The sequence below is a fragment of the Oncorhynchus mykiss genome, chromosome 8 (genome assembly GCF_013265735.2).
Source record: "Oncorhynchus mykiss isolate Arlee chromosome 8, USDA_OmykA_1.1, whole genome shotgun sequence".
In the NCBI taxonomy this organism is placed as follows: Eukaryota; Metazoa; Chordata; class Actinopteri; order Salmoniformes; family Salmonidae; genus Oncorhynchus; species Oncorhynchus mykiss.
The window spans coordinates 24050901-24076694 of NC_048572.1; the positions used below are offsets into that span (position 1 = coordinate 24050901).

General features: G+C 46.5%; 1 protein-coding gene across 2 annotated transcripts in view; it reads left to right on the forward strand.

Moving 5' to 3' along the window:
- Positions 1–25794, forward strand: part of LOC110529652 (mitochondrial peptide methionine sulfoxide reductase) — a 117255-nt gene that overhangs the window by 51500 nt on the left and 39961 nt on the right. For both annotated transcript variants that reach the window (XM_036985095.1, XM_036985096.1), the window contains exons 2-3: positions 17706–17774; positions 19498–19617. In XM_036985095.1, the coding sequence (XP_036840990.1) occupies positions 17706–17774; positions 19498–19617 (189 nt within the window). The remainder of the gene's footprint in view (positions 1–17705; positions 17775–19497; positions 19618–25794) is intronic.

Below are 25794 nucleotides of genomic sequence, written 5' to 3' on the forward strand. Positions count from 1 at the left end.
GTGAGCGCAAGCACCTGTGTTATATAGTGTATGTACAGTACAGTGTATGTTTAGTATTTGTCAACATATGTCTGTGTGTGTTCCCCTCATCTCCCCTCTTCATCTCCCCTCCTCATCTCCACTCCTCATCTCCCCTCCTCATCTCCCTTACTAATCTCCCCTCCTCATCTCCCCTCCTCATCTCCTTTACTCATCTCCACTCCTCAACTCCCCTACTCATCTCCCTTACTCATCTCCCTTACTCATCTCCACTCCTCATCTCCCTTACTCATCTCCCTTACTCATCTCCACTCCTCATCTCCCTTACTCATCTCCACTCCTCATCTACCTTACTCATCTCCACTCCTCATCTCCCTTACTCATCTCCCCTCCTCATCTCCCTTACTCATCTTCCTTACTCATCTCCACTCCTCATCTCCCCTACTCATCTCCCCTCCTCATCTCCCTTACTCAGGTCCCCTCCTCATCTCCCCTACTCATCTCCCTTACTCATCTCCCCTCCTCATCTCCCTTACTCATCTCCACTCCTCATCTCCCCTACTCATCTCCCTTACTCATCTCCCTTACTCAGGTCCCCTCCTCATCTCCCCTACTCTTCTCCCTTACTCATCTCCCCTCCTCATCTCCCTTACTCATCTCCACTCCTCATCTCCCCTACTCATCTCCCTTACTCATCTCCCTTACTCATCTCCACTCCTCATCTCCCTTACTCATCTCCCTTACTCATCTCCACTCCTCATCTCCCTTACTCATCTCCACTCCTCATCTACCTTACTCATCTCCACTTCTCATCTGCCTTACTCATCTCCCCTCCTCATCTCCCTTACTCATCTTCCTTACTCATCTCCACTCCTCATCTCCCCTACTCAGGTCCCCTCCTCATCTCCCCTACTCATCTCCCTTACTCATCTCCCCTCCTCATCTCCCTTACTCATCTCCCTTACTCAGGTCCCCTCCTCATCTCCCCTACTCTTCTCCCTTACTCATCTCCCCTCCTCATCTCCCTTACTCATCTCCCTTACTCATCTCCACTCCTCATCTCCCTTACTCATCTCCCTTACTCATCTACCCTCCTCATCTCCCTTACTCAGGTCCCCTCCTCATCTCCCCTACTCATCTCCCTTACTAATCTCCCTTACTCATCTCCCCTCCTCATCTCCCTTACTCAGGTCCCCTCCTCATCTCCCCTACTCATCTCCCTTACCCATCTCCATTCCTCATCTCCCTTACTCATCTTCACTCCTCATCTCCCTTCCTCATCTCCCTTACTCATCTCCACTCCTCATCTCCTTACTCATCTCCACTCCTCATCACCCTTACTCACCTCCATATTCACCTCCCCTCTTCATCACCTCCTCATCTCCACTCCTCATCTCCCCTCCTCATCTCCCCTCCTCATCTCCTTTACTCATCTCCACTCCTCATCTCCCTTACTCATCTCCCTTACTCATCTCCCTTACTCATCTCCCCTCCTCATCTCCCTTACTCATCTCCCCTCCTCATCTCCCTTACTCATCTCCCTTACTCATCTCCACTCCTCATCTCCCTTACTCATCTCCACTCCTCATCTACCTTACTCATCTCCACTCCTCATCTCCCTTACTCATCTCATCTCCACTCCACATCTACCTTACTCATCTCTCCTCCTCAGCTCCCCTACTCATCTCCCTTACTCATCTCCACTCCTCATCTCATCTTACTCATCTCCCTTACTCAGGTCCCCTCCTCATCTCCCCTACTCATCTCCCTTACTCATATCCCTTACTCATCTCCGTTACTCATCTCCACTCCTCATCTCCCTTACCCATCTCCACTCCTCATCTCCCTTACTCATCTTCACTCCTCATCTCCCTTACTCATCTCCACTCCTCATCTCCCTTACTCATCTCCACTCCTCATCTAGCTTACTCATCTTCACTCCTCATCTCCCTTACTCATCTCCTCTACTAATCTCCCTTACTCATCTCCCCTTCTCATCTCCCTTACTCATCTCCACTCCTCATCTCCCTTACTCATCTCCCTTATTCATCTCCCCACATCTCCCCTCTTCATCTCCCCTCCTCATCTCGACTCCTCATCTCCCTTACTCATCTCCACTCCTCATCTCCCCTACTCATCTCCCTTACTCATCTCCCCTTACTCATCTCCCCTCCTCATCTCCCTTACTCATCTCCACTCCTCATCTCCCTTACTCATCTCCACTCCTCATCTACCTTACTCATCTCCACTCCTCATCTCCCTTACTCATCTCCACTCCTCATCTACCTTACTCATCTCCACTCCTCATCTCCCTTACTCATCTCCCCTACTAATCTCCCTTACTCATCTCCCCTCCTCATCTCCCTTACTCATCTTCACTCCTCATCTCCCTTACTCATCTCCCTTACTCATCTCCACTCCTCATCTCCCTTACCCATCTCCACTCCTCATCTCCCTTACTCATCTCCACTCCTCATCTCCCTTACTCATCTCCCCTCCTCATCTCCCTTACTCATCTTCACTCCTCATCTCCCTTACTCATCTCCACTCCACATCTACCTTACTCATCTCCCCTCCTCATCTCCCTTACTCATCTCCACTCCTCATCTCCCTTACCCATCTCCACTCCTCATCTCCCTTACTCATCTCCACTTCTCATCTCCCTTACTCATCTCCACTCCTCATCTCCCTTACTTATCTCCACTCCTCATCTCCCTTACTCATCTCCCCTACTCATCTCCCTTACCCATCTCCACATCTCCCTTACTCATCTCCACTCCTCATCTCTCTTACTCATCTCCCCTCCTCATCTCCACTCCCCATCTCCCTTACTCATCTCTAATCCTCATCTCCCTTACTCATCTCCACTTCTCATCTCCCTTACTAATCTCCCTTACTCATCTCCCCTCCTCATCTCCCTTACTCATCTTCACTCCTCATCTCCCTTACTCATCTCCACTCCTCATCTCCCTTACTCATCTCCACTCCTCATCTCCCTTACCCATCTCCACTCCTCATCTCCCTTACTCATCTCCACTCCTCATCTACCTTACTCATCTCCACTCCTCATCTCCCTTACTCATCTCCCTTAGTCATCTCCCTTACTCATCTCCCTTACTCATCTCCCTTACTCATCTCCACTCCTCATCACCCCTCCTCATTTCTCTTACTCACCTCCCTCATCTCTCTTACTCATCTCCCCTTCTCATCTCCCTTACTCATCTCCCCTTCTCATCTCCCCTCCTCATCTCCCTTACTCATCTCCACTCCTCATCTCCCCTCCTCATCTCCCTTACTCATCTCCAGTCCTCATCTCCCCTCCTCATCTCCCCTCCTCATATCCCTTACTCATCTCCCTCCTCATCTCCCTTACTCATCTCCCTCCTCATCTCCCTTACTCATCACCCTTACTCATCTCCCTTACTCATCTCCACTCCTCATCACCCCTCCTCATCTCTCTTACTCCTCTCCTCATCTCCCCTCCTCAGCTCGCCACCTCAGAACGCCTGCTAGGCTGCCCTCCCAGTCCTCCTCACAGAGATTTGTTTGGATGGGGGGGCTGGCTTTTCAAAAATGGCCCTCTTAATCCTGTACAATGAATGAAGCTCTTAGAGACGAGCCAGTAGCCAGTGACATCTGCTGTGTGGATCTTCTCTGGGTGTCATGCTAGATTCGACCTAAGCCGCAGAGCAGACCCTCTTTCTCTTCCCTTCTCTGCTGGGTTCATTCTGGAGCCTTGTGTTGCTTTTTGCCAAGGATACCCTTTTTGACTATTTCTAATCACTATGGCAGACACAGCCTATATACTTCCATTCCCTGGCTTGAAGGCAGCCTTACAATAAACATGTGTCTGAAGTTTGGTGCTCTGACTGTGTTCTGCAGTGTGGGTGACTGTTCAAAGGCCTGTGTCATCACAAGTTGGAAAGTATTGGAGTTTCAAGGAATCTCGACACACTAATTGAGTCATAATCATTTGGTGCAAAACATCTAGGCTGCATGAGTCTTTATGATTCACATATCTCCTAACCACCCCTCACTTTTATGTTTTAATGAGAAAAGCACGAGTATGCCTTTACATGCTAATGTTTGGTCTGACTGTAGTTTATAGTTATGTATGGGGAGGGGTAGAAAATACTGCTCTCTAGTTCACACACACTGCCCACTCTTATACACACAAGGGGAAAATCAAGAGCCTCACCTGCCTCTCACTCATCCAGGTGCAATCAAAGGGATGCATCCATCATCTCTCTCTTCTCTCTTCTCTCTTCTCTCTCTCTTCTCCTCTCTCTCTCTCTCTCTCTCTCTCTCTCTCTCTCTCTCTCTCTCTCTCTCTACAGATTTTGGGCTGATGTGGGATGAGTCATAACACTCCAAATAACCTAAGCTGCTGTCGGTCCCAAATATAACCCCCCCAGATGTTTGGGGAGGGGCTGATGACGTCAACATGGTGTGTGATTATCAGAACTCTGTAAGTCTCACTGTTCCTCACCTGGCAGAAACAGGCCAGTGACCGAAGGCAACAGGGCAGTGTGTGATGAACTACAGGAACAACAGTCACCACAGTCCTGCCTGCCTGCCTGCCAGTCATCGTCAGGCCTCTCCTCAGCTCCTCAGCATATCAAGGCCTATTAGTCTTGCTTGGCACTATTTCCCCACGGTCAATGTTTCTCACTCTCTCTGTCAGACCGCATCCTGACTCTTTTTTTCATGTGGTTCACAACGCTCTCTTTCTTTCTCTCTCTATTTTTCTCTCCCCACCACCAGATCAGATCATTGCTATTATGGATAAAAATAACAATGTTGGCGATAATGCCACCAATGAAACAGATAGTGTGATGACGGCGATCATTGTGATCTATGGGAGAGGGCCTGCAGCTGGATAGAGATCACAGGAGAGAGGGAGAGGGATTGGAGCGAGAGAGAGAGATGGAGGTACAGAAGAGAAAGAGGCAGACAGAAGGGGAGGGAGACGGAGAAAGGGGGGATTGATGTTGTTGCCTTAATTGCTGCTCAGATGAGGCAGTGTGTTCTTTCTCCCACCAGGGCTGTTATTAGAGCGGGGGAGGGGGATGCTCCAATCAGAGAGAGCCAGGCATGAGCCGCACTGTCTCATTTATCAATGTCAGACCAGGCCGGTGAAGGCAGAGCCTGGGGGAGGGGGGCCGAGCCAGAGAACCACTGCCCAGGTCCCAGAGCATGTCTGCTGGCTGCAGGAGCACCACTCTCAGGGCTTCCCTACTAATCTGTACTGTAACATGGTGGGGATCTGTAGGGGAACTTGGTGGGGATGTGAACCAGAGATAGCATATCGCTTCACACACACTCCACTGTGCTGCACCCCCATCCTGACACTCACTCTTGCACACACACACACACACACACACACACACACTTAGAGCCTCTCTGCCAGAGAGCGCCTTTGAATGAACGAGAGACAAAGCTGTGTGTTGCAGGCCTTTCTTCCTGTTCTGATCCCCTACTTCTTACTTCCACTGAGTCATCTTTGAAGTTGCTCTGCTTAAGCCTCTGCCATGCCCTCTCATGGCATCGTTTCTCCCTACGACTTGACGGAATGATTTCTGTCCTGCCTTTTCTTAAGCTGCAGAGTTAAACTGGCACAAGTTCATCCTCAGATCATCATACCCATCAAAGCACTTTTCAAAGGGAATGGCTATCGACCAAACGCCTGGTTCTGTATGGTGGTTGTAGAGTGTAGAGGACTGGAAAGTCTTCTGGGCTGTTGGACCACATGGTCTTCCTCCATCAAAGCCACTGCAGATTAATCAATGATGACTCTCTTTTGGCCCTGCTGAGTTAAGCCTGTGTGCCAGAGTTTGGGCCTGGGTTGGGTTCCTCTTAATAGCCAGCACAGTGAGGCAAGAGGCTGACGGAGCACATTATAAACAGAATCAGTTCTCTGTGTGCGGAGAAGAATTACAGAGAATCAACTGACTCTGAGGGAAACTAATCAGTCATCAGAGCTTCAGATACCAGGGCCACTTTTGGTCCTTTGTCTCATCTTCTTATGTACTGAATAAGTGACGTACTTTGCAGAAGGATGTGATGAGCTATACTCAGCCAAAAGTTTGAGCGTTGTGACGTAGGCTATCCTTAGTATTTTCTCCTACCAGTCTGTGGCCGTTGGGGACAATACATACAAGTAGAGCTGCGATCTCAGAATGAAGTAACCCACTGAGCACATACGTAATTTCAATGTCTACTTTTTATTTACATTTGGTTGAGTTGTCAACTAACGTGAATTCAACAACACATTTCACCATGTCATTGGATTTAGGTGAAAGTTGGGTGAAAAAAATACTAAATTCCCTTACGTTGATGACTGTTAAAAATTGATTCAGTTTTCCACTTTGATTCAACGTCATCACAAAAATATACATATTTTTTGTTGAAATGACGGGGAAACGACATTTATTCAGCCAGCTCAATGGCTGGTTGATTGAAATAGATACAGCTTCTTTGGTTTGTAAATGAGTGTCATGGAGCTTGGAGGATCCCCTGAAGGAGATATTAAACCCCACAGACCTGAGTTATTGGCGTACTGGTAGTAGAGGCGGGAAAGCTAGCACATTCTGCTGCTGGCCTATAAATCAAATCAAATCATTTTGTATTTGTCATAAATGCTTGTGCTTCTAGTTCCGACCATGCAGTAATATCTAACAAGTAATCTAACAATTTCACAACAACTACCTTATACACACGAGTGTAAAGGAATTAATAAGAATATGTACATAAAAATATATGAATGAGTGATGGCCGAATGGCATAGGCCAGATGCAGTGGATGGTATAGAGTACAGTATATACATATGAGATGAGTAATGTAGGGTATGTAAACATTATATAAAGTGGCATTGTTTAAAGTGGCTAGTGATACATTTATTACATACATTTTTCCATTATTAAAGTGGCTGGAGTTGAGTCAGTATGTTGGCTGCAGCCACTCAATGTTAGTGATGGCTGTTTAACAGTCTGATGGCTTTGAGATAGAAGCTGTTTTTCAGTCTCTCGGTCCCCGCTTTGATGCACCTGTACTGACCTCGCCTTCTGGATGATAGTGGGGTGAACAGGCAGTGGCTCGGGTGGTGGTTGTCCTTGATGATCTTTTTGGCCTTCGTGTGACATCGGGTGGTATAGGTGTCCTGGAGGGCAGGTAGCCCTCAGTGATGCGTTGTGCAGACCTCACTACCCTCTGGAGAGCCTTACGGTTATGAGCGGAGCAGTTGCTGAACCAGGCGGTGATACACCCGACAGGATGCTCTCGATTGTGCATCTGTAAAAGTTTGTGAGTGTTTTTGGTGACAAGCCACATTTCTTCAGCTTCCTGAGGTTGAAGAGGCGCTGCTGCGCCTTCTTCACCACGCAGTCTGTGTGGGTGGACCATTTCAGTTTGTCCATGATGTGTACGCCGAGGAACTTAAAACTTTCCACCCTCTCCACGACTGTCCCGTCGATGTGGATAGGGGGCTGCTCCCTCTGCTGTTTCCTGAAGTCCACGATCATCTCCTTTGTTTTGTTGACATTAGTGTGAGGTTATTTTCCTGACACCACACTCCGAGGGCCCTCACCTCCTCCCTGTAGGCCGTCTCGTCGTTGTTGGTAATCAAGCCTATCACTGTAGTGTCGTCTGCAAACTTGATGATTGAGATGGAGGCGTACATGGCCACGCAGTCGTGGGTGAACAGGGAGTACAGGAGAGGGCTGAGAACGCACCCTTGTGGGGCCCCAGTGTTGAGGATCAGGGGGTGGAGATGTTGTTACCTACCCTCACCACCTGGGGGCAGCCCGTCAGGAAGTCCAGGACCCAGTTGCACAGGGCGGGGTCGAGACCCAGGGTCTCGAGCTTAATGACGAGTTTGGTGGGTACTATGATGTTAAATGCTGAGCTGTAGTCGATGAACAGCATTCTTACATAGATATTCCTCTTGTCCAGATGGGTTAGTGCAGTGTGATTGCGATTGCGTCGTCTGTGGACCTATTTGGGTGGTAAGCAAATTGGAGTGGGTCTAGGGTGTCAGGTAAGTTGGAGGTTATATGGTCCTTGACTAGTCTCTCAAAGCACTCCATGATGATAGAAGTGATAAGGGGTGGTAGTCATTTATCCCAGTTACCTTAGCTTTCTTGGGAACAGGAACAATGGTGGCCCTCTTGAAACATGTTGGAACAGCAGACTGGTATAAGGATTGATTGAATATGTCCGTAAACACACCAGCCAGCTGGTCTGCGCATGCTCTGAGGACGGGGCTGAGGATGCCGTCTGGGCCTGCAGCCTTGCGAGGGTTAACACGTTTAAATGTTCTACTCACGTTGGCTGCAGTGAAGGAGAGCCTGCAGGTTTTGGTGTCAGTGGCACTGTATTGTCCTCAAAGCGAGCGAAGAAGTTGTTTAGTCTGTCTGGGAACAAGACATTGTGGTCCGTGACGGGGCTGGTTTTTCTTTTGCAGCCCGGGATTGACTGTAGACCCTGCCACATACAACGACAGTAGTAGTGGTGGGTAAGATAGCACGTTCTGCTGCTGGCCTATACAACGACAGTAGTAGTGGCGGGAAAGCTAGCACGTTTTGCTGCTGGCCTATACAACGACAGTAGTAGTGACGGGAAAGCTAGCACGTTCTGCTGCTGGCCTATACAACGACAGTAGTAGTGGCGGGAAAGCTAGCAAGTTCTGCTGCTGGCCTATACAACGACAGTAGTAGTGGCGGGAAAGCTAGCACGTTCTGCTGCTGGCCTATACAGCGACAGTAGCTCCAGCAGAGAAGAGGGCAGATACATTAAAATGAGGAGCAGGGGCACCAATCAAACTGGGGCTTGGAAGCGGTCTGAGGATGGGACGTGACGGGGGCACAGCGTTCCTCAAGTTAAACGACCAGGGAGAGGGTCGACCTCCTGTAGCCTCCTCTCCTTTCGACGGTCATTTGGACCCAATCCATAACACAGAGATTTAATTTAGTGCTCACTTCACTGTGACTGTTACCTATTTCTGGAGATCAGCTCCCATGAGTGTCACTAAAGTAGACTCTCTGGACTCCAGTCAAAGAGCCCTGGGGGGGATTGTTCTCACTGGCCACATTTAGACCAGAGAGGTAGAGAGGGGATGAGAGGGGACTGTGAAAGGATGATGTTATGGATGAGTTCACCTCCCAGACTCCAACAGCTAGACAGAGAGAATATCTACCCAGCCCTTCAACCCAAGGTCTTTTACTCCCCTGGTCAGGATAAGACAGAAGATACGATACATCCGTCTACTGTAGGCCATCGCTCCTCAGTAGAGGACACACACACACACACACACACACACACACACACACATACACACACACACACACACACACACACAGAAATGACAGTGCCTTTCTCTCCCTTCTCCACTAAACTGAATCTGAATAATATGGATGGATCTCAGAGGACCTGACACTGTGACTCTCTCTAAACGATGAATCATCTGTGTGCATTAACAATAGCAGTCCAGATCAACCCTCGCTCCCCCATAAACATATGGAGATAACTCACACATGTCTGCGCACATATTTTTGCAGCTAATTTTCAAGGCTAATAGGCTGCCAAATGAGCAGCTCTGCCCGGATACAGGGGGTCTGGCCCGGTCTGAGTGGCTGGAAGTAGAGCAGCACTAACTCGTGGAGTGAGTGTGGTGGGGACAGTGGGCGCAGGCAGGCAGAGAGGCTGGCGGGCAGAAAGGCTGGCGGGCAGAGAGGATAGCGGGCAGAGGGAGAGTGCAAATGCCACCTTGGATAAGGTCTGCTCCATGATTACCCTCATTATTCAGACAGTTTTTGGGGGAGCTGGGAAAGAAGCTCCAGGCAGGCTAGTTAGTCATATCTTACCCTCTTGGAGAGATGGGAGGGAGGAGAGGAACCGCTTACTAGGCAGTGTATAGGGGAGGGTTGGAAAAAGCCAAATTCAGCTTCCCCTGTCTGTTCCATCACAGAGTCATACTGAAGATCCTCTCTCACTACCGCTGAGTTTACATAGCCACACACACACATGCTGAAGTAGGGCTTCGTGCTGTTTGATTATTCATGTGAGTATACCTAGGAAGGGCTTTCTAATGGCGTTGACTGCTCTTCCCTGGCAAATAAAACATCATTACAGAGCAGCATAAATACTCTTCCTCTTCTTCTTCTTCTGTCGACGTAGCTACAATCAAGCCTTTGTTGAAGAGAGAGACATTATACTTGTGATAATGAAAACATGATGTTGTATGATGTTATTCTCATGGGGTTAGTTCAAAAACACATGCTTTGTCATATTCAAGCCTCATTCTCTCCCCCTGGTTCTTCGGTGTGTGTGCGTGCGTGCGTGCGCGCGTGTGATAATGTGTGCTTCTGATGTGTTTTGCTAAAGAACTCACTGGTGATGTAAATGTTAATGCTGGGGTTAAACAATTCTTTCACACAACAGCAAGTGTAGTATGTGTGATGGAGGCTAAAGCGTGCCCATACAGAAAATGTCAATTCAATTCATCAGCAAACAATTTCATTGTAATTCTTGCAGAGATAGATAGGGAGAAATGAAAGAATGTGCTATCAAAGCCTTGGCATAGAATAATTACTGCATGTAAAAATATTTTTAAAAAATAAAGAAAATTGTGTGTGGTCTGTCAAGGAAAATATAAACGGGAATATTACTGAAAGTGCTCAAACATTTTGTCCGTGGTGCTTATTTTCTCTTTTATTTTAGAGAGCGCAATTTGTCTTTCCTCTCATTGTGTCCCTTCTATTTAGAGTGCTAAAGACTGGCTTTAGTTTATCACGCTCGGCTGAAGGATGCATACAAGTCAAAATGTGTTAGTCAGAGCTGAGAGGATGGAAGCAATACACACAGTCAGCTGGTCCGTCTTATATTCACTTCTTCCCTTCATTTCTGGGTCAGCTTTTCTGAATCTGTAAATGAAAGGGGCAGACAATATACAGTGGCAAGAAAACGAATGTGAACCCTTTGGAATTACCTGCTTTTCTGCATAAATTGGTCATCAATTTTGATCTGATCTTCATCTAGGTCACAACAATAGACAAACACAGTCTGCTTAAACGAATAACGCACAAACAATTCTACATTTTCATGTGTCTGAACACACCGTGTAAACAGTCACAGTGCAGGGTGGGAAAAGTATCTGAACCCTTGTATTTAATAACACGTTGAACCTCCTTTGGAAACCAAATGTTTTCTGTAGTTGCGGATCAGACCTGCACAACAGTCAGGAGGAATTTTGGACCATTCCTTTTTACAAAACGGTTTCAGTTCTGCAATACTCTCGGGATGTCTGATGTGAACCGCTCTCGGTCATGCCACAGCATCTCAAAGGTCAGGACTCTTACTGGGCCACTCCAGAAGGGTTCACATACTTTTTCATGCCACTGTAGATGTATTTCTTTCCAATTTTCCAGTCAAATAAATAGCGTAGTATTAGTTGTATTTTTCTAAACCTATCTCTTCAGTCTTATACAGATTTCAGTGTGTGTGTGTGTCCATGTATGAGTAGTGAATGATGAAGTGTGCTTTTGAGGGTGACTGCCCTTCACAGTGGCATCATGTTTAACAGGGAGGTATGTGTCCTGGGGGGCAGGGTGACAGGGAGCAGTTTGGTGCATGGTGGGGGGAAAAGAGGACCGAGGGGGGTTTGGGGGTGTCAGTGGGGCCAGGGAGGGAGTTTGGTGGTATCTCCTGGTGTCTCCTCTGTGTCTCGTGTCGCTACCCCCCTTCCCTCACACACACACACACACACACACACACTGAGCAGAGCAGAGTGAGGTTGCGAGTCATTAATATTCTGTCTGGACTCATTGTTTTTCCCTGCTGACATTTACATTTAGATTGTTTATCTTACAGCGGGAGGCGTCCAGCCATTAATGAACACGCTTCTGTTCGGTTGTTCCCCAATGGCTGTGATTACTGCCACCACACTAAGATAATGAGACTGGAGGAGCTGGGGGTGGGGGGCTGGGTGTGGGTTTAGGGCTGGGTGTGGGTTTAGGGCTGGGGGTGGGGGGCTGGGTGTGGGTCTAGGGCTGGGGGGGGGGGGGGGGGGGGGGGGGTTAGAGCTGGGCGTAGGGGGCTGGGGGTGGGTTTAGGGCTGGGGGGGTCTAGGGCTGGGGGGGTCTAGGGCTGGGGGGGGTTTAGGGCTGGGGGGGTTTAGGGCTGGGGGTGGGTCTAGGGCTGAGGGTGGGTTTAGGGCTGGGGTTGGGTCTACGGCTGAGGGTGGGTTTAGGGCTGGGGGTGGGGCTAGGGCTGGGGGTGGGTTTAGGGCTGGGGGTGGGTCTAGGGCTGAGGGTGGATTTACGGCTCGGGGGGGCTAGGGCTGGGGGTGGGTCTAGGGCTGAGGGTGGGTTTAGGGCTGGGGGTGGGTTTACGGCTGGGGGGGGCTAGGGCTGGGGGTGGGTCTAGGGCTGAGGGTGGGTTTAGGGCTGGGGGGGCTAGGGCTGGGGGTGGGTCTAGGGCGGAGGGTGGGTTTAGGGCTGGGGTTTAGACTGGGGGTGGGGCTGCGGCTGCGGCTGTGCGATATACCCCAGCCTCTATGGGGTGAAGAGACTGGGTTATTGGGGCTGGGGTATTGTGGATGGGGTATAGGGGCATATGCATATGTACAGTGCCTTGCGAAAGTATTCGGCCCCCTTGAACTTTGCGACCTTTTGCCACATTTCAGGCTTCAAACATAAAGATATAAAACTGTATTTTTTTGTGAAGAATCAACAACAAGTGGGACACAATCATGAAGTGGAACGACATTTATTGGATATTTCAAACTTTTTTAACAAATCAAAAACTGAAAAATTGGGCGTGCAAAATTATTCAGCCCCCTTAAGTTAATATTTGTAGCGCCACCTTTTGCTGCGATTACAGCTGTAAGTCGTTTGGGGTATGTCTCTATCAGTTTTGCACATCGAGAGACTGACATTTTTTCCCATTCCTCCTTGCAAAACAGCTTGAGCTCAGTGAGGTTGGATGGAGAGCATTTGTGAACAGCAGTTTTCAGTTCTTTCCACAGATTCTCGATTGGATTCAGGTCTGGACTTTGACTTGGCCATTCTAACACCTGGATATGTTTATTTTTGAACCATTCCATTGTAGAGTTTGCTTTATGTTTTGGATCATTGTCTTGTTGGAAGACAAATCTCTGTCCCAGTCTCAGGTCTTTTGCAGACTCCATCAGGTTTTCTTCCAGAATGGTCCTGTATTTGGCTCCATCCATCTTCCCATCAATTTTAACCATCTTCCCTGTCCCTGCTGAAGAAAAGCAGGCCCAAACCATGATGCTGCCACCACCATGTTTGACAGTGGGGATGGTGTGTTCAGCTGTGTTGCCAAACATAACGTTTTGCATTGTTGCCAAAAAGTTCAATTTTGGTTTCATCTGACCAGAGCACCTTCTTCCACATGTTTGGTGTGTCTCCCAGGTGGCTTGTGGCAAACTTAAAACAACACTTTTTATGGATATCTTTAAGAAATGGCTTTCTTCTTGCCACTCTTCCATAAAGGCCAGATTTGTGCAATATACGACTGATTGTTGTCCTATGGACAGAGTCTCCCACCTCAGCTGTAGATCTCTGCAGTTCATCCAGAGTGATCATGGGCCTCTTGGCTGCATCTCTGATCAGTCTTCTCCTTGTATGAGCTGAAAGTTTAGGCCAGGTCTTGGTAGATTTGCAGTGGTCTGATACTCCTTCCATTTCAATATTATCGCTTGCACAGTGCTCCTTGGGATGTTTAAAGCTTGGGAAATCTTTTTGTATCCAAATCCGGCTTTAAACTTCTTCACAACAGTATCTCGGACCTGCCTGGTGTGTTCCTTGTTCTTCATGAAGCTCTCTGCGCTTTTAACGGACCTCTGAGACTATCACAGTGCAGGTGCATTTATACGGAGACTTGATTACACACAGGTGGATTGTATTTATCATCATTAGTCATTTAGGTCGACATTGGATCATTCAGAAATCCTCACTGAACTTCTGGAGAGAGTTTGCTGCACTGAAAGTAAAGGGGCTGAATAATTTTGCACACCCAATTTTTCAGCTTTTGATTTGTTAAAAAAGTTTGAAATATCCAATAAATGTCGTTCCACTTCATGATTGTGTCCCACTTGTTGTTGATTCTTCACAAAAAAATACAGTTTTATATCTTTATGTTTGAAGCCTGAAATGTGGCAAAAGGTCGCAAAGTTCAAGGGGGCTGAATACTTTCGCAAGGCACTGTATTCACCCTCTTTGCTATAAAGCCCCTAAATAAGATCTGGTGCAACCAATTACCTTCAGAAGTCACATAATTAGTTAGATTGCACACAGGTGGACTTTATTTAAGTGTCACATGATCTGTCACATGATCTCAGTATATATACACCTGTTCTGCAACACCACCAAGCAAGCGGCACCACCAAGCAAGCAGCACCATGAAGACCAATTAGCTCTCCAAACAGGTCAGGGAGAACGTTGTGGAGAAGTAAAGATCTGTAACTTTGAACATCCCACAGAGCACCATTAAATCCATTATATAAAAAAAAGAAAGAATATGGCACCACAACAAACCTGCCAAGAGAGGGCCGCCCACCAAAACTCACGGACCAGGCAAGGAGGACATTAACCAGAGAGGCAACAAAGAGACCAAAGATAACCTTGAAGGAGCTGCAAAGATAAGCAACCACGTTTGGTGTTCGCCAAAAGGCATGTGGGAGACTCCCCAAACATATGGAAGAAGGTACTCTGGTCAGATGAGACTAAAATGTAGCTTTTTGGCCATCATGGAAAACGCTATGTCTGGCGCAAACCCAACACCTCTCATCACCCCAAGAACACCATCCCCACAGTGAAGCATGGTGGTGGCAGCCTCATGCTGTGGGAATGTTTTTCATTGGCAGAGACTGGGAAACTGGTCAGAATTGAAGTAAGGATGCATGGCTCTAAATACAGGGACATTCTTGAGGAAAACCTGTTTCAGTCTTCCAGGGATTTGAGACTGGGACGGAGGTTCACCTTCCAGCAGGACAATGACCCTAAGAATAGTTATGCACGTTCAAGTTTTCTGTTTTTTTGGCTTATTTCTTTGTTTCACTTTAAAAATATTTTTTATCTTCAAAGTGGTAGGCATGTTTTATAAATCAAATGATTGAAACCCCCCAAAAATCAATTTTAATTCCTGGGTTGTAAGGCAACAAAATAGTAAAAAATCCCAGGGGGGATGAATACTTTCGCAAGCTACTGTTTTTAGTAGGGTATGGCCCCTATGGGAAAGACATGGTGCATTGCAGATTAGGATAATACCCCCGTAGCACCATTCTTCTCTCTGGTGACACGGTCGTCAGGTGTACAGTGTTTCCTCCGACACATTGGTGCGGCTCGCTTCCGGGTTAAGCGGGCATTGTGTCAAGAAGCAGTGCGGCGTGGTTGGGTCGTGTTTTCGAGGACGCATGGCTCTCGACCTTCGCCTCTCTCTCGAGACCGTACGGGAGTTGCAGGGATAAGACAAGACTGTAACTACCAATTGGATACCATGAAATTGGGGAGGAGAAGGGGTAAAAGTAAAAAAGAAATGAAAAAATATATGTATCTTGGCCTGCTTTAGCCCAGGACTGATATTCCACAATGCAATGATTTCAAATCTATGGTTCACTGGCAGAGGTTTTGGCAGTCATAGGAATGAAACTGTAGTAAAACTGGGACAACGTCACTACTATGCTACATGTAGCATTGGCTTGAGTCCCTATGTGCTGAACTCTGGGAAACATTCTGGGCTGGTGAGCAGTGTGGATGTAAAAGTGATTTAATGATGTTTGTTCTAATGCATTCTCCTCACTCCACTCTCACAGATTAAATTAGTTGGGCCCAGCTAGGCTCCATGCTAGCCTGCCTGTTCACAGCACTTTAGCAGCAATCATCCAATTCCAAAATGGAGGGGGGGTTATTGAGGCTGGCCAGGAGACAAGGCCTCTCAGTGTGTCTTCTGTCACTCAGGTCAACATGACATAGTCTTTACACAAACACAGAGGCGAACATATTTTTCATCCAACTAACCTTGCCAACTTTCTGTATGAATAAAAAGGCGAACGGTTCTGAAAACGAAGTCACCTAAAACATCTCTATAGTCAGAGAGATTGTGTGTGTTTTAAGTAAAGGCAGGGTTTCTTTAACCTCACAGCTGAGCTCTGCATCCCACATCACAACATGTTTCACATCAGAAGAGAAGGAAACTATCTGTTTGAGGTGATGAAACTGTCCCTGCCCTGCAGCAGACTGACGGACTGACAGAGAGACGGACTGACGGACTGACAGAGAGACGTACTGACAGAGAGACTGACTGACAGATTGACAGAGACGGACTGACAGAGAGACTGACTGACAGATTGACAGAGAGACGGACTGACAGAGAGACGGACTGACGGACTGACAGAGTGACGGACTGACAGAGTGACGGACTGACAGAGTGACGGACTGACAGAGTGACGGACTGACAGAGCGACGGACTGACAGAGAGACGGACTGACAGAGTGACGGACTGACAGAGTGACGGACTGACGGAGTGACGGACTGACAGAGAGACGGACTGACAGAGAGACGGACTGACAGAGAGACGGACTGACAGAGACAGAGAGATGGACAGAGAGACGGACTGACAGAGAGATGGACTGACAGAGAGACAGAGATAATGACTGACAGAGAGGCAGAGAGACCTACTGACAGAGAGACGGAAAGACAGACGGACTGACTGACAGAGAGACGGACTGACAGAGAGGCAGAGGGACGGACTGACAGAGAGGCAGAGAGACTGACTGACAGAGAGACGGAAAGACAGACGGACTGACTGACAGAGAGACGGACTGACAGAGAGGCAGAGAGACTGACTGACAGAGAGACAGACTGACTGACAGAGACTGACTAACAGAGAGACAGACTGACTGACGGAGGCCGTGGTGGGTGTGTGACTACGGTGCTGCAGTAGATTGTCTGGTGCTCGGTCTCCAGCTGACTGTATCGGCACGCCTGGCTGCCATGGCGACGCGCTCATGCATGAGGACAGCGCAGCGAGGACATGACTGGCTCCAGATGTTGGGCTCACTCCCCCCCATTTATCCTAATCCACACACACTGCCCTCCACAACAGCAGGCCATCTGCAGCACACACACACACACACACACACACACACACACATACATACATACATACATACATTAGCTCAGCCAGGTGGCTCTGTAGCCCTAATTGGACTTCTTCCACCTCTGGCTTTGTCAGTTGATTTCAATGATTCCAGTTGCTATGAAATCATGCAGGGATGAATGGGAGTGTTTAAATGGGTCATTGTGTGCGTAAGCTGCAAAACCCCCCACAGGTGAATTTTCACTGCCTTTATTTTGTGATGGCAAAGTACCTCTTTGTGTTGGGTAATTAGTTTACTGGAATAGAACCAACTGCAGTCATGCCCCACAACACATCAGTTTCTAGTGATGGTGCTCCTCGTATGGAAGGGGATAGCTACTGCCAATGCAAGAAAAGCAATCCCTCCTCAGTCCTTCCACACCAGAGATAGACCAGACTATCTTACAATGACCGGTCATTATTGTATCACTGGTGAGTGTGTCGGTGTGTAAGCGTTTGTTTGGTGGTAGTGTGTGCGCACGTGTGTGTTTGGCGTGCGCTCGTGCGTGTGTGTGTGTGTGTCTGTGACTGACAGAGACCTTCTCCATTGTTCTCTGTGTGTCCTACAGCCAAGCACGACGTCAACGGCAACAGGGCTGTTCCACCATTCCCCGAGGGACTTCAGATGTCTATGTTTGGTAAGTGATGCGTATGAGAAGAGGGGGGAGTACGGGAGGGAGGGGGAGAGGAGAGAGGGAGCAGGGGATAGGGGGAAAGAGGGGAGGATGACACCCGGACAGTATAGTGTAATTAGTCCCCCCCCCCCCGATACTCAGTTAGGTTCAGAAAAATAAGTGAAAAACAAAAAGAAGATAGAAAGAGAGAATAGAGGGGTGGGATGGGTAGGAGGAAGGGGTGCAGAGATTAATTGCAGGGGGTGATTAGGATCTCTTTAATAGAATGCATTAGTTCAGCTCCTCTTTTCTCCATTCGGGGAGTCAAACTGTGTAATCCATCAGGACAGACAGCAGAGAAATCAGCCTCTTTATCTCCCGGGCCTGTGTACAAATAAGCATGTTTTAAAGCAGTCTTACATGCTCTTGTTACCGGTCGAGCGTTTCAAATCACAAATCACCCCGTGGACAGCCTTAAAAGGTGCCAGTTACCCTTGACTTGACTTGAGCCTCCCTTCTATCCCCCCTGGTCACTGTGCCAGTGACTAGCTGCGTTCAGCCTTACCTTGTGTTAATACTCCCACATGGTATGTGTTGTATCAGTGTGGGCTGTTGTATTCATGTCACACCTAAGACAGGTAATGAAATCAACACTGTTTAGTATTTTATTCACTCCACCTTATCATCCATCGACCCACCCATTATCCCTCCAAAGCTGGTAACTGAGATCGAGACCTTGGGGACTATAAGGTTCCATCGGTAGAAACCCATTTGAACTTGGCACTATAAGGTTCTATCTGTATAAACCCATTTGAACTTGACACTGTAAGGTTCTATCTGTATAAACCAATTTAAACTTGGCACTATAAGGTTCTATCTGTATAAACCCATTTGAACTTGGCACTATAAGGTTCTATCTGGATAAACCCATTTGAACTTGGCACTGTAAGGTTCTATCTGTATAAACCCATTTGAACTTGGCACTATAAGGTTCTATCTGTATAAACCCATTTAAACTTGACACTGTAAGGTCCTATCTGTATAAACCCATTTAAACTTGGCACTATAAGGTTCTATCTGCAATGCAATCACAAACCTGAAGAAATACAGACGGACTAATCAGAACACGTCTTTGCCATCTCCCTCTAGGTATGGTCTGGGCTAGTCTAGTCAGCAATGATGGCACACAAGCAAAAAACAACAGGCAGAAATCTGAAAGTAAATGTTGTTGTCACATCGTTGTTCAGTGTTGACCGCAATTCATCTGATGACCATAATACATGTCTTAATGTATTTGATGATGTGTTCTGACTCTATCTTGGTAATATAGTGTTATTTTATCATTTATGTATTCAAATAGCTACAATCTGGCTGAACCCAGACGGACATTTCAGAGCCATAAGATTCTATCTGCAATTGCACTCCCTTAAAAAAACTGATTTACAAATGTCTCAGGATTGTGATACTCTGCACTTTAGGTACGTGAGGACGTTAATGGGATATGAAAGAAGAATTCACAACAAAACAGTTCTGAGATCTGGAATGTTAAAACTTTGATGCTCAATATCTCAGAACTATGCATTTGTGAACTTAATGTCTCAAGGTCACAAGTATTTTCTGTCTTGTCTTAAAGGGATGGTCTCTTTCTGTATGAGGTCTGTTGTGTTAAAGGGATGGTTTGTTTCTGACAGAAGTATGTTTGGTTAAAGGGAGGGTCTGTTTCTGACTAAGGTGTGTTGTGTTAAAGGGATGGGCTGTTTCTGGGGAGCAGAGAGGAAGTTCTGGAAGCAGAAGGGGGTCTACTCCACCCAAGTGGGCTATGCTGGAGGCCTCACCCCCAACCCCACCTATGAAGAGACCTGCACAGGTACCACTCAACATAGCTAGCTATCAACAATGCCCCTGACTCTGTCACAATGACCAAATGCTTGTAGAACAAACAGCGTGCTCGCAATAATTCACTATTTTGACTATTGTGTGTCATAAGCCGCCCTCCACACTCTGTGTGCGTAACACACTATCCAGCCTCATAAATGATGCACGTGTTGATCATCTCCTCATGTTAAATCGACTTCTACACGTATTTAATGAATGTCCTTACATTCCTATCAGATACTACTGTACTACTGTCAGTAGCAGAGGTGTTTATATTGACAGTATTCAGCTCTTAGTTTTCTCACAACCTGCCCATGAAAACACAATGGAATCCCACAGGCCCCATTTCTAGTGGAGCAGGGAAAAGGTTGCCACAAATGGTTGACCGCGGTCTAGCATGGTGTGTGTGTTTGTGTGTTTAATGATCCTGACAGTTAAGGAGTGTGTGTAAGGCCATTGTTTGGTACACACCAGTATCTGTCTGTATTCTACTTTCTAAGTTTGTGTGCAGTGTGTGACTAGAGAAATCCACCAGGAGGAGCATCACTACAGTAGCTCTATGGTTCTGTGATGGATGTCCTCATTCTGCCTCCCTCCTCTTAGTAACACAGCAGCTACAGTAGGTGTCATTTTGAGCTGTCTATTGAAATGGAGAATAAAAAATAGGTTTGGAAATGAGAATCCAAATCAGCGGTGGAAGAAAGTCGCCGTGGTTCAGACAGTGAACTTGCTCTCTACAGTTTTCCTTTCGTTGCGATAATGGGAGTTGGGTGTTTTGGGGCATTATCCAAACACTGTCAGCTGTCTCTGTATTATTTTTAGATGCACCCACTGTATCTCCATCCTGCTTTGAGGGATTTAGGATTTAGGAAATTAGATTTTGCTCTCAGTGTGAATGTAGTTTTCTGGGTATAGGAGGTAACATCATAAAACTCTGCTGGGTGTTCCTCTGAGGACTGAGGGCTTTGTCTGAACCCTCATGACCAGCACTGACCTTCACAGACTTGGCTGGGCCCTCGGCAGTGTGTGCGTGTGTGTGTTTCTGGTTTTACTATCCTTGTGGGGACAAGAAATCCTCACAAGGATAGTAAAGAAAGTAAAATTTGGACAAGAGGGGACATTTTGCCGGTCCGCACAAGGAAACATACTATTTTAGGCATAGGGGTTAGGTTTAGGATTAGTATTTACAATTAGGGTTAGGAGTAAGGGTTAGGGTTAGGGGTTAGGGGTTAGGGAAAATAAGATTTTGAATGGGAACCAATTGTTTGGTCCCTCAACGATACTAAAAGAAACGTGTGTGTGTGTGAGACTGTGTGTGTATGTGCGTGCGCGTGTTTCATTTTATTTATGTTTTGTTATCATTCGTTTTCTGTTCTGGCAGTAGTGGAACTGCCCTGTAGAATGTAGAATGCGGGGTACTGCGCTGAGGTGAGGAGCTGTTCATCTGGTGGTGCTGAAATCCTGCCTCAGCTCACTGACTGCCACTCACTGCTACTGACTGTTACAGGCTGTTACTGACTGTTACTGACAGTTTCTGACTGCTATTGACTGCTATTGACTGTTACTGACTGCTACTGACTGTTACTGACTGTTACTGACTGCTATTGACTAATACTGACGGCTACTGACTGCTATTGACTGCCATTGACTGCTATTGACTGTTACTGACTGCTACTGACTGTTACTGACTGTTACTGACTGCTATTGACTGCTATTGACTGTTACTGACTGTTATTGACTGTTACTGACTGCTACTGACTGCTATTGACTGTTACTGACGGCTACTGACTGTTACTGACTGTTACTGACTGCTATTGACTGTTACTGACTGCTACTGACTTACTGGATGCTACTGACTGCTACTGACTGCTATTGACTGCTATTGACTGTTATTGAATGCTACTGACTGCTATTGACTGTTATTGAATGTTACTGACTGCTACTGACTGTTATTGAATGTTACTGACTGCTATTGACTGTTATTGAATGTTACTGACTGCTACTGACTGTTATTGAATGTTACTGACTGCTATTGACTGTTATTGAATGCTACTGACTGCTATTGACTGCTATTGACTGTTATTGAATGCTACTGACTGCTACTGAATGCTATTGACTGTTATTGAATGTTACTGACTGCTACTGACTGCTATTGACTGTTATTGAATGCTACTGACTGCTATTGACTGCTATTGACTGTTATTGAATGCTACTGACTGCTACTGACTGCTATTGACTGTTATTGAATGTTACTGACTGCTACTGACTGCTATTGACTGTTATTGAATGCTACTGACTGCTATTGACTGCTATTGACTGTTATTGACTGCTACTGACTGCTACTGACTGCTATTGACTGTTATTGAATGTTACTGACTGCTACTGACTGCTATTGACTGTTATTGAATGCTACTGACTGCTATTGACTGCTATTGACTGTTATTGAATGCTACTGACTGCTACTGACTGCTATTGACTGCTATTGACTGTTATTGAATGCTATTGACTGCTATTGACTGTTATTGACTGCTACTGACTGCTATTGACTCCTACTAACTGTTATTGACTGCTACTGACTGCTCCTGACTGCTACTGACTGTGTCTGACTGCTACTAACTGTGTCTGGCTGTTACTGCCTGTGTCTTGACTGTTACTGACTGTTACTGACTGCTACTAACTGTGTCTGACTGTTACTAACTGTTACTGACTGCTACTGACTGTGTCTGACTGTGTCTGACTGTTACTGACTGCTACTGACTGTGTCTGACTGTTACTGACTGTGTCTGACTGTTACTGACTGTTACTGACTGTGTCTGACTGTTACTGACTGTTACTGACTGCTACTGACTGTGTCTGACTGCTACTAACTGTGTATGACTGTTACTGACTGTGTCTGACTGTTACTGACTGTTACTGACTGCTACTGACTGTGTCTGACTGTTACTGACTGTGTCTGACTGTTACTGACTGTTACTGACTGTGTCTGACTGTTACTGACTGTTACTGACTGCTACTAACCGTGTCTGACTGTGTCTGACTGTGTCTGACTGTTACTGACTGTTACTGACTGCTACTAACTGTGTCTGACTGTTACTGACTGCTACTGACTGTGTCTGACTGTTACTGACTGCTACTGACTGTGTCTGACTGCTACTAACTGTGTCTGACTGTTACTGACTGTGTCTGACTGTTACTGACTGTGTCTGACTGTTACTGACTGTTACTGACTGCTACTAACTGTGTCTGACTGTTATTGACTTTGTCTGACTGTTACTGACTGTTACTGACTGCTACTGACTGTTACTAACTGTGTCTGACTGTTACTGTGTGTGTCTGACTGCTATTGACTGCTACTGACTGTGTCTGACTGCTACTGACTGCTACTGACTGTGTCTTACTGCTACTGACTGCTACTGACTGCTACTGACTGTTACTGACTGCTACTGACTGTGTCTGACTGCTACTAACTGTGTCTGACTGTTACTGACTGTGTCTGACTGTTACTGACTGTGTCTGACTGTTACTGACTGTTACTGACTGCTACTAACTGTGTCTGACTGTTATTGACTTTGTCTGACTGTTACTGACTGTTACTGACTGCTACTGACTGTTACTAACTGTGTCTGACTGTTACTGTGTGTGTCTGACTACTATTGACTGCTACTGACTGTGTCTGACTGCTACTGACTGCTACTGACTGTGTCTTACTGCTACTGACTGCTACTGACTGCTACTGACTGTTACTGACTGTTACTGACTGTGTCTGACTGCTACTGACTGTGTCTGACTGCTACTAACTGTGTCTGACTGTTACTGACTGTTACTGACTGCTACTGACTTACTGGATGCTACTGACTGTTATTGACTGTTATTGAATGCTATTGACTGCTATTGAATGCTATTGACTACTATTGACTGTTATTGACTGCTATTGACTGTTATTGAATGCTACTGACTGCTACTGAATGCTATTGACTACTATTGACTGCTATTGACTGCTATTGACTGTTATTGACTGCTATTGAATGCTATTGACTACTATTGACTGTTATTGACTGCTATTGACTGTTATTGACTGCTACTGACTGCTATTGACTGTTATTGAATGCTACTGACTGCTACTGACTGCTACTGACTGCTATTGACTGTTATTGAATACTACTGACTGCTACTGACTGCTATTGACTGCTATTGACTGTTATTGAATGCTATTGACTGCTATTGACTGTTATTGACTGCTACTGACTGCTATTGACTCCTACTAACTGATATTGACTGCTACTGACTGCTCCTGACTGCTACTGACTGTGTCTGACTGTTACTGCCTGTGTCTTGACTGTTACTGACTGTTACTGACTGCTACTAACTGTGTCTGACTGTTACTAACTGTTACTGACTGCTACTGACTGTGTCTGACTGCTACTAACTGTGTATGACTGTTACTGACTGTGTCTGACTGTTACTGACTGTTACTGACTGCTACTGACTGTGTCTGACTGTTACTGACTGTGTCTGACTGTTATTGACTGTTACTGACTGCTACTAACCGTGTCTGACTGTGTCTGACTGTGTCTGACTTACTGACTGTTACTGACTGCTACTAACTGTGTCTGACTGTTACTGACTGCTACTGACTGTGTCTGACTGCTACTAACTGTGTCTGACTGTTACTGACTGCTACTGACTGTGTCTGACTGTTACTGACTGTGTCTGACTGTTACTGACTGTTACTGACTGCTACTAACCGTGTCTGACTGTGTCTGACTGTGTCTGACTTACTGACTGTTACTGACTGCTACTAACTGTGTCTGACTGTTACTGACTGCTACTGACTGTGTCTGACTGTTACTGACTGCTACTGACTGTGTCTGACTGCTACTAACTGTGTCTGACTGTTACTGACTGCTACTGACTGTGTCTGACTGCTACTAACTGCGTCTGACTGTTACTGACTTTGTCTGACTGTTACTGACTGTTACTGACTGCTACTGATTGTGTCTGACTGCTATTGACTGCTACTGACTGTGTCTGACTGCTACTGACTGCTACTGACTGTGTCTGACTGTTACTGACTGTTACTGACTGCTACTGACTGTGTCTGACTGCTACTAACTGTCTGACTGTTACTGACTGTGTCTGACTGCTACTGACTGTTACTGACTGTGTCTGACTGCTACTGACTTTTACTGACTGTTACTGACTGTTACTGACTGTGTCTGACTGCTACTGACTGTGTCTGACTGCTACTAACTGTGTCTGACTGTTACTGACTGTTACTGACTGTTACTGACTGCTACTAACTGTCTGACTGCTACTGACTGTTACTCACTGCTTATGGGGCTGCAGATCAATGTGAGGGGGTTTGAGCCCTGTGTGGCTGTAGAAAGATAACTGTACCCCTTCCTCTTTCCCCTAATCCCAGCAGAGCATCTGCAGTGTGCAGACTGTGTCTGACTGTTACTGACTGTTACTGACTGCTACTAACCGTGTCTGACTGTGTCTGACTGTGTCTGACTTACTGACTGTTACTGACTGCTACTAACTGTGTCTGACTGTTACTGACTGCTACTGACTGTGTCTGACTGTTACTGACTGCTACTGACTGTGTCTGACTGCTACTAACTGTGTCTGACTGTTACTGACTGCTACTGACTGTGTCTGACTGCTACTAACTGCGTCTGACTGTTACTGACTTTGTCTGACTGTTACTGACTGTTACTGACTGCTACTGATTGTGTCTGACTGCTATTGACTGCTACTGACTGTGTCTGACTGCTACTGACTGCTACTGACTGTGTCTGACTGTTACTGACTGCTACTGACTGTGTCTGACTGCTACTAACTGTCTGACTGTTACTGACTGTGTCTGACTGCTACTGACTGTTACTGACTGTGTCTGACTGCTACTGACTGTTACTGACTGTTACTGACTGTTACTGACTGTGTCTGACTGCTACTGACTGTGTCTGACTGCTACTAACTGTGTCTGACTGTTACTGACTGTTACTGACTGTTACTGACTGCTACTAACTGTCTGACTGCTACTGACTGTTACTCACTGCTTATGGGGCTGCAGATCAATGTGAGGGGGTTTGACTGACTGTGTCTGACTGCTACTGACTGTTACTGACTGTTACTGACTGTTACTGACTGTGTCTGACTGCTACTG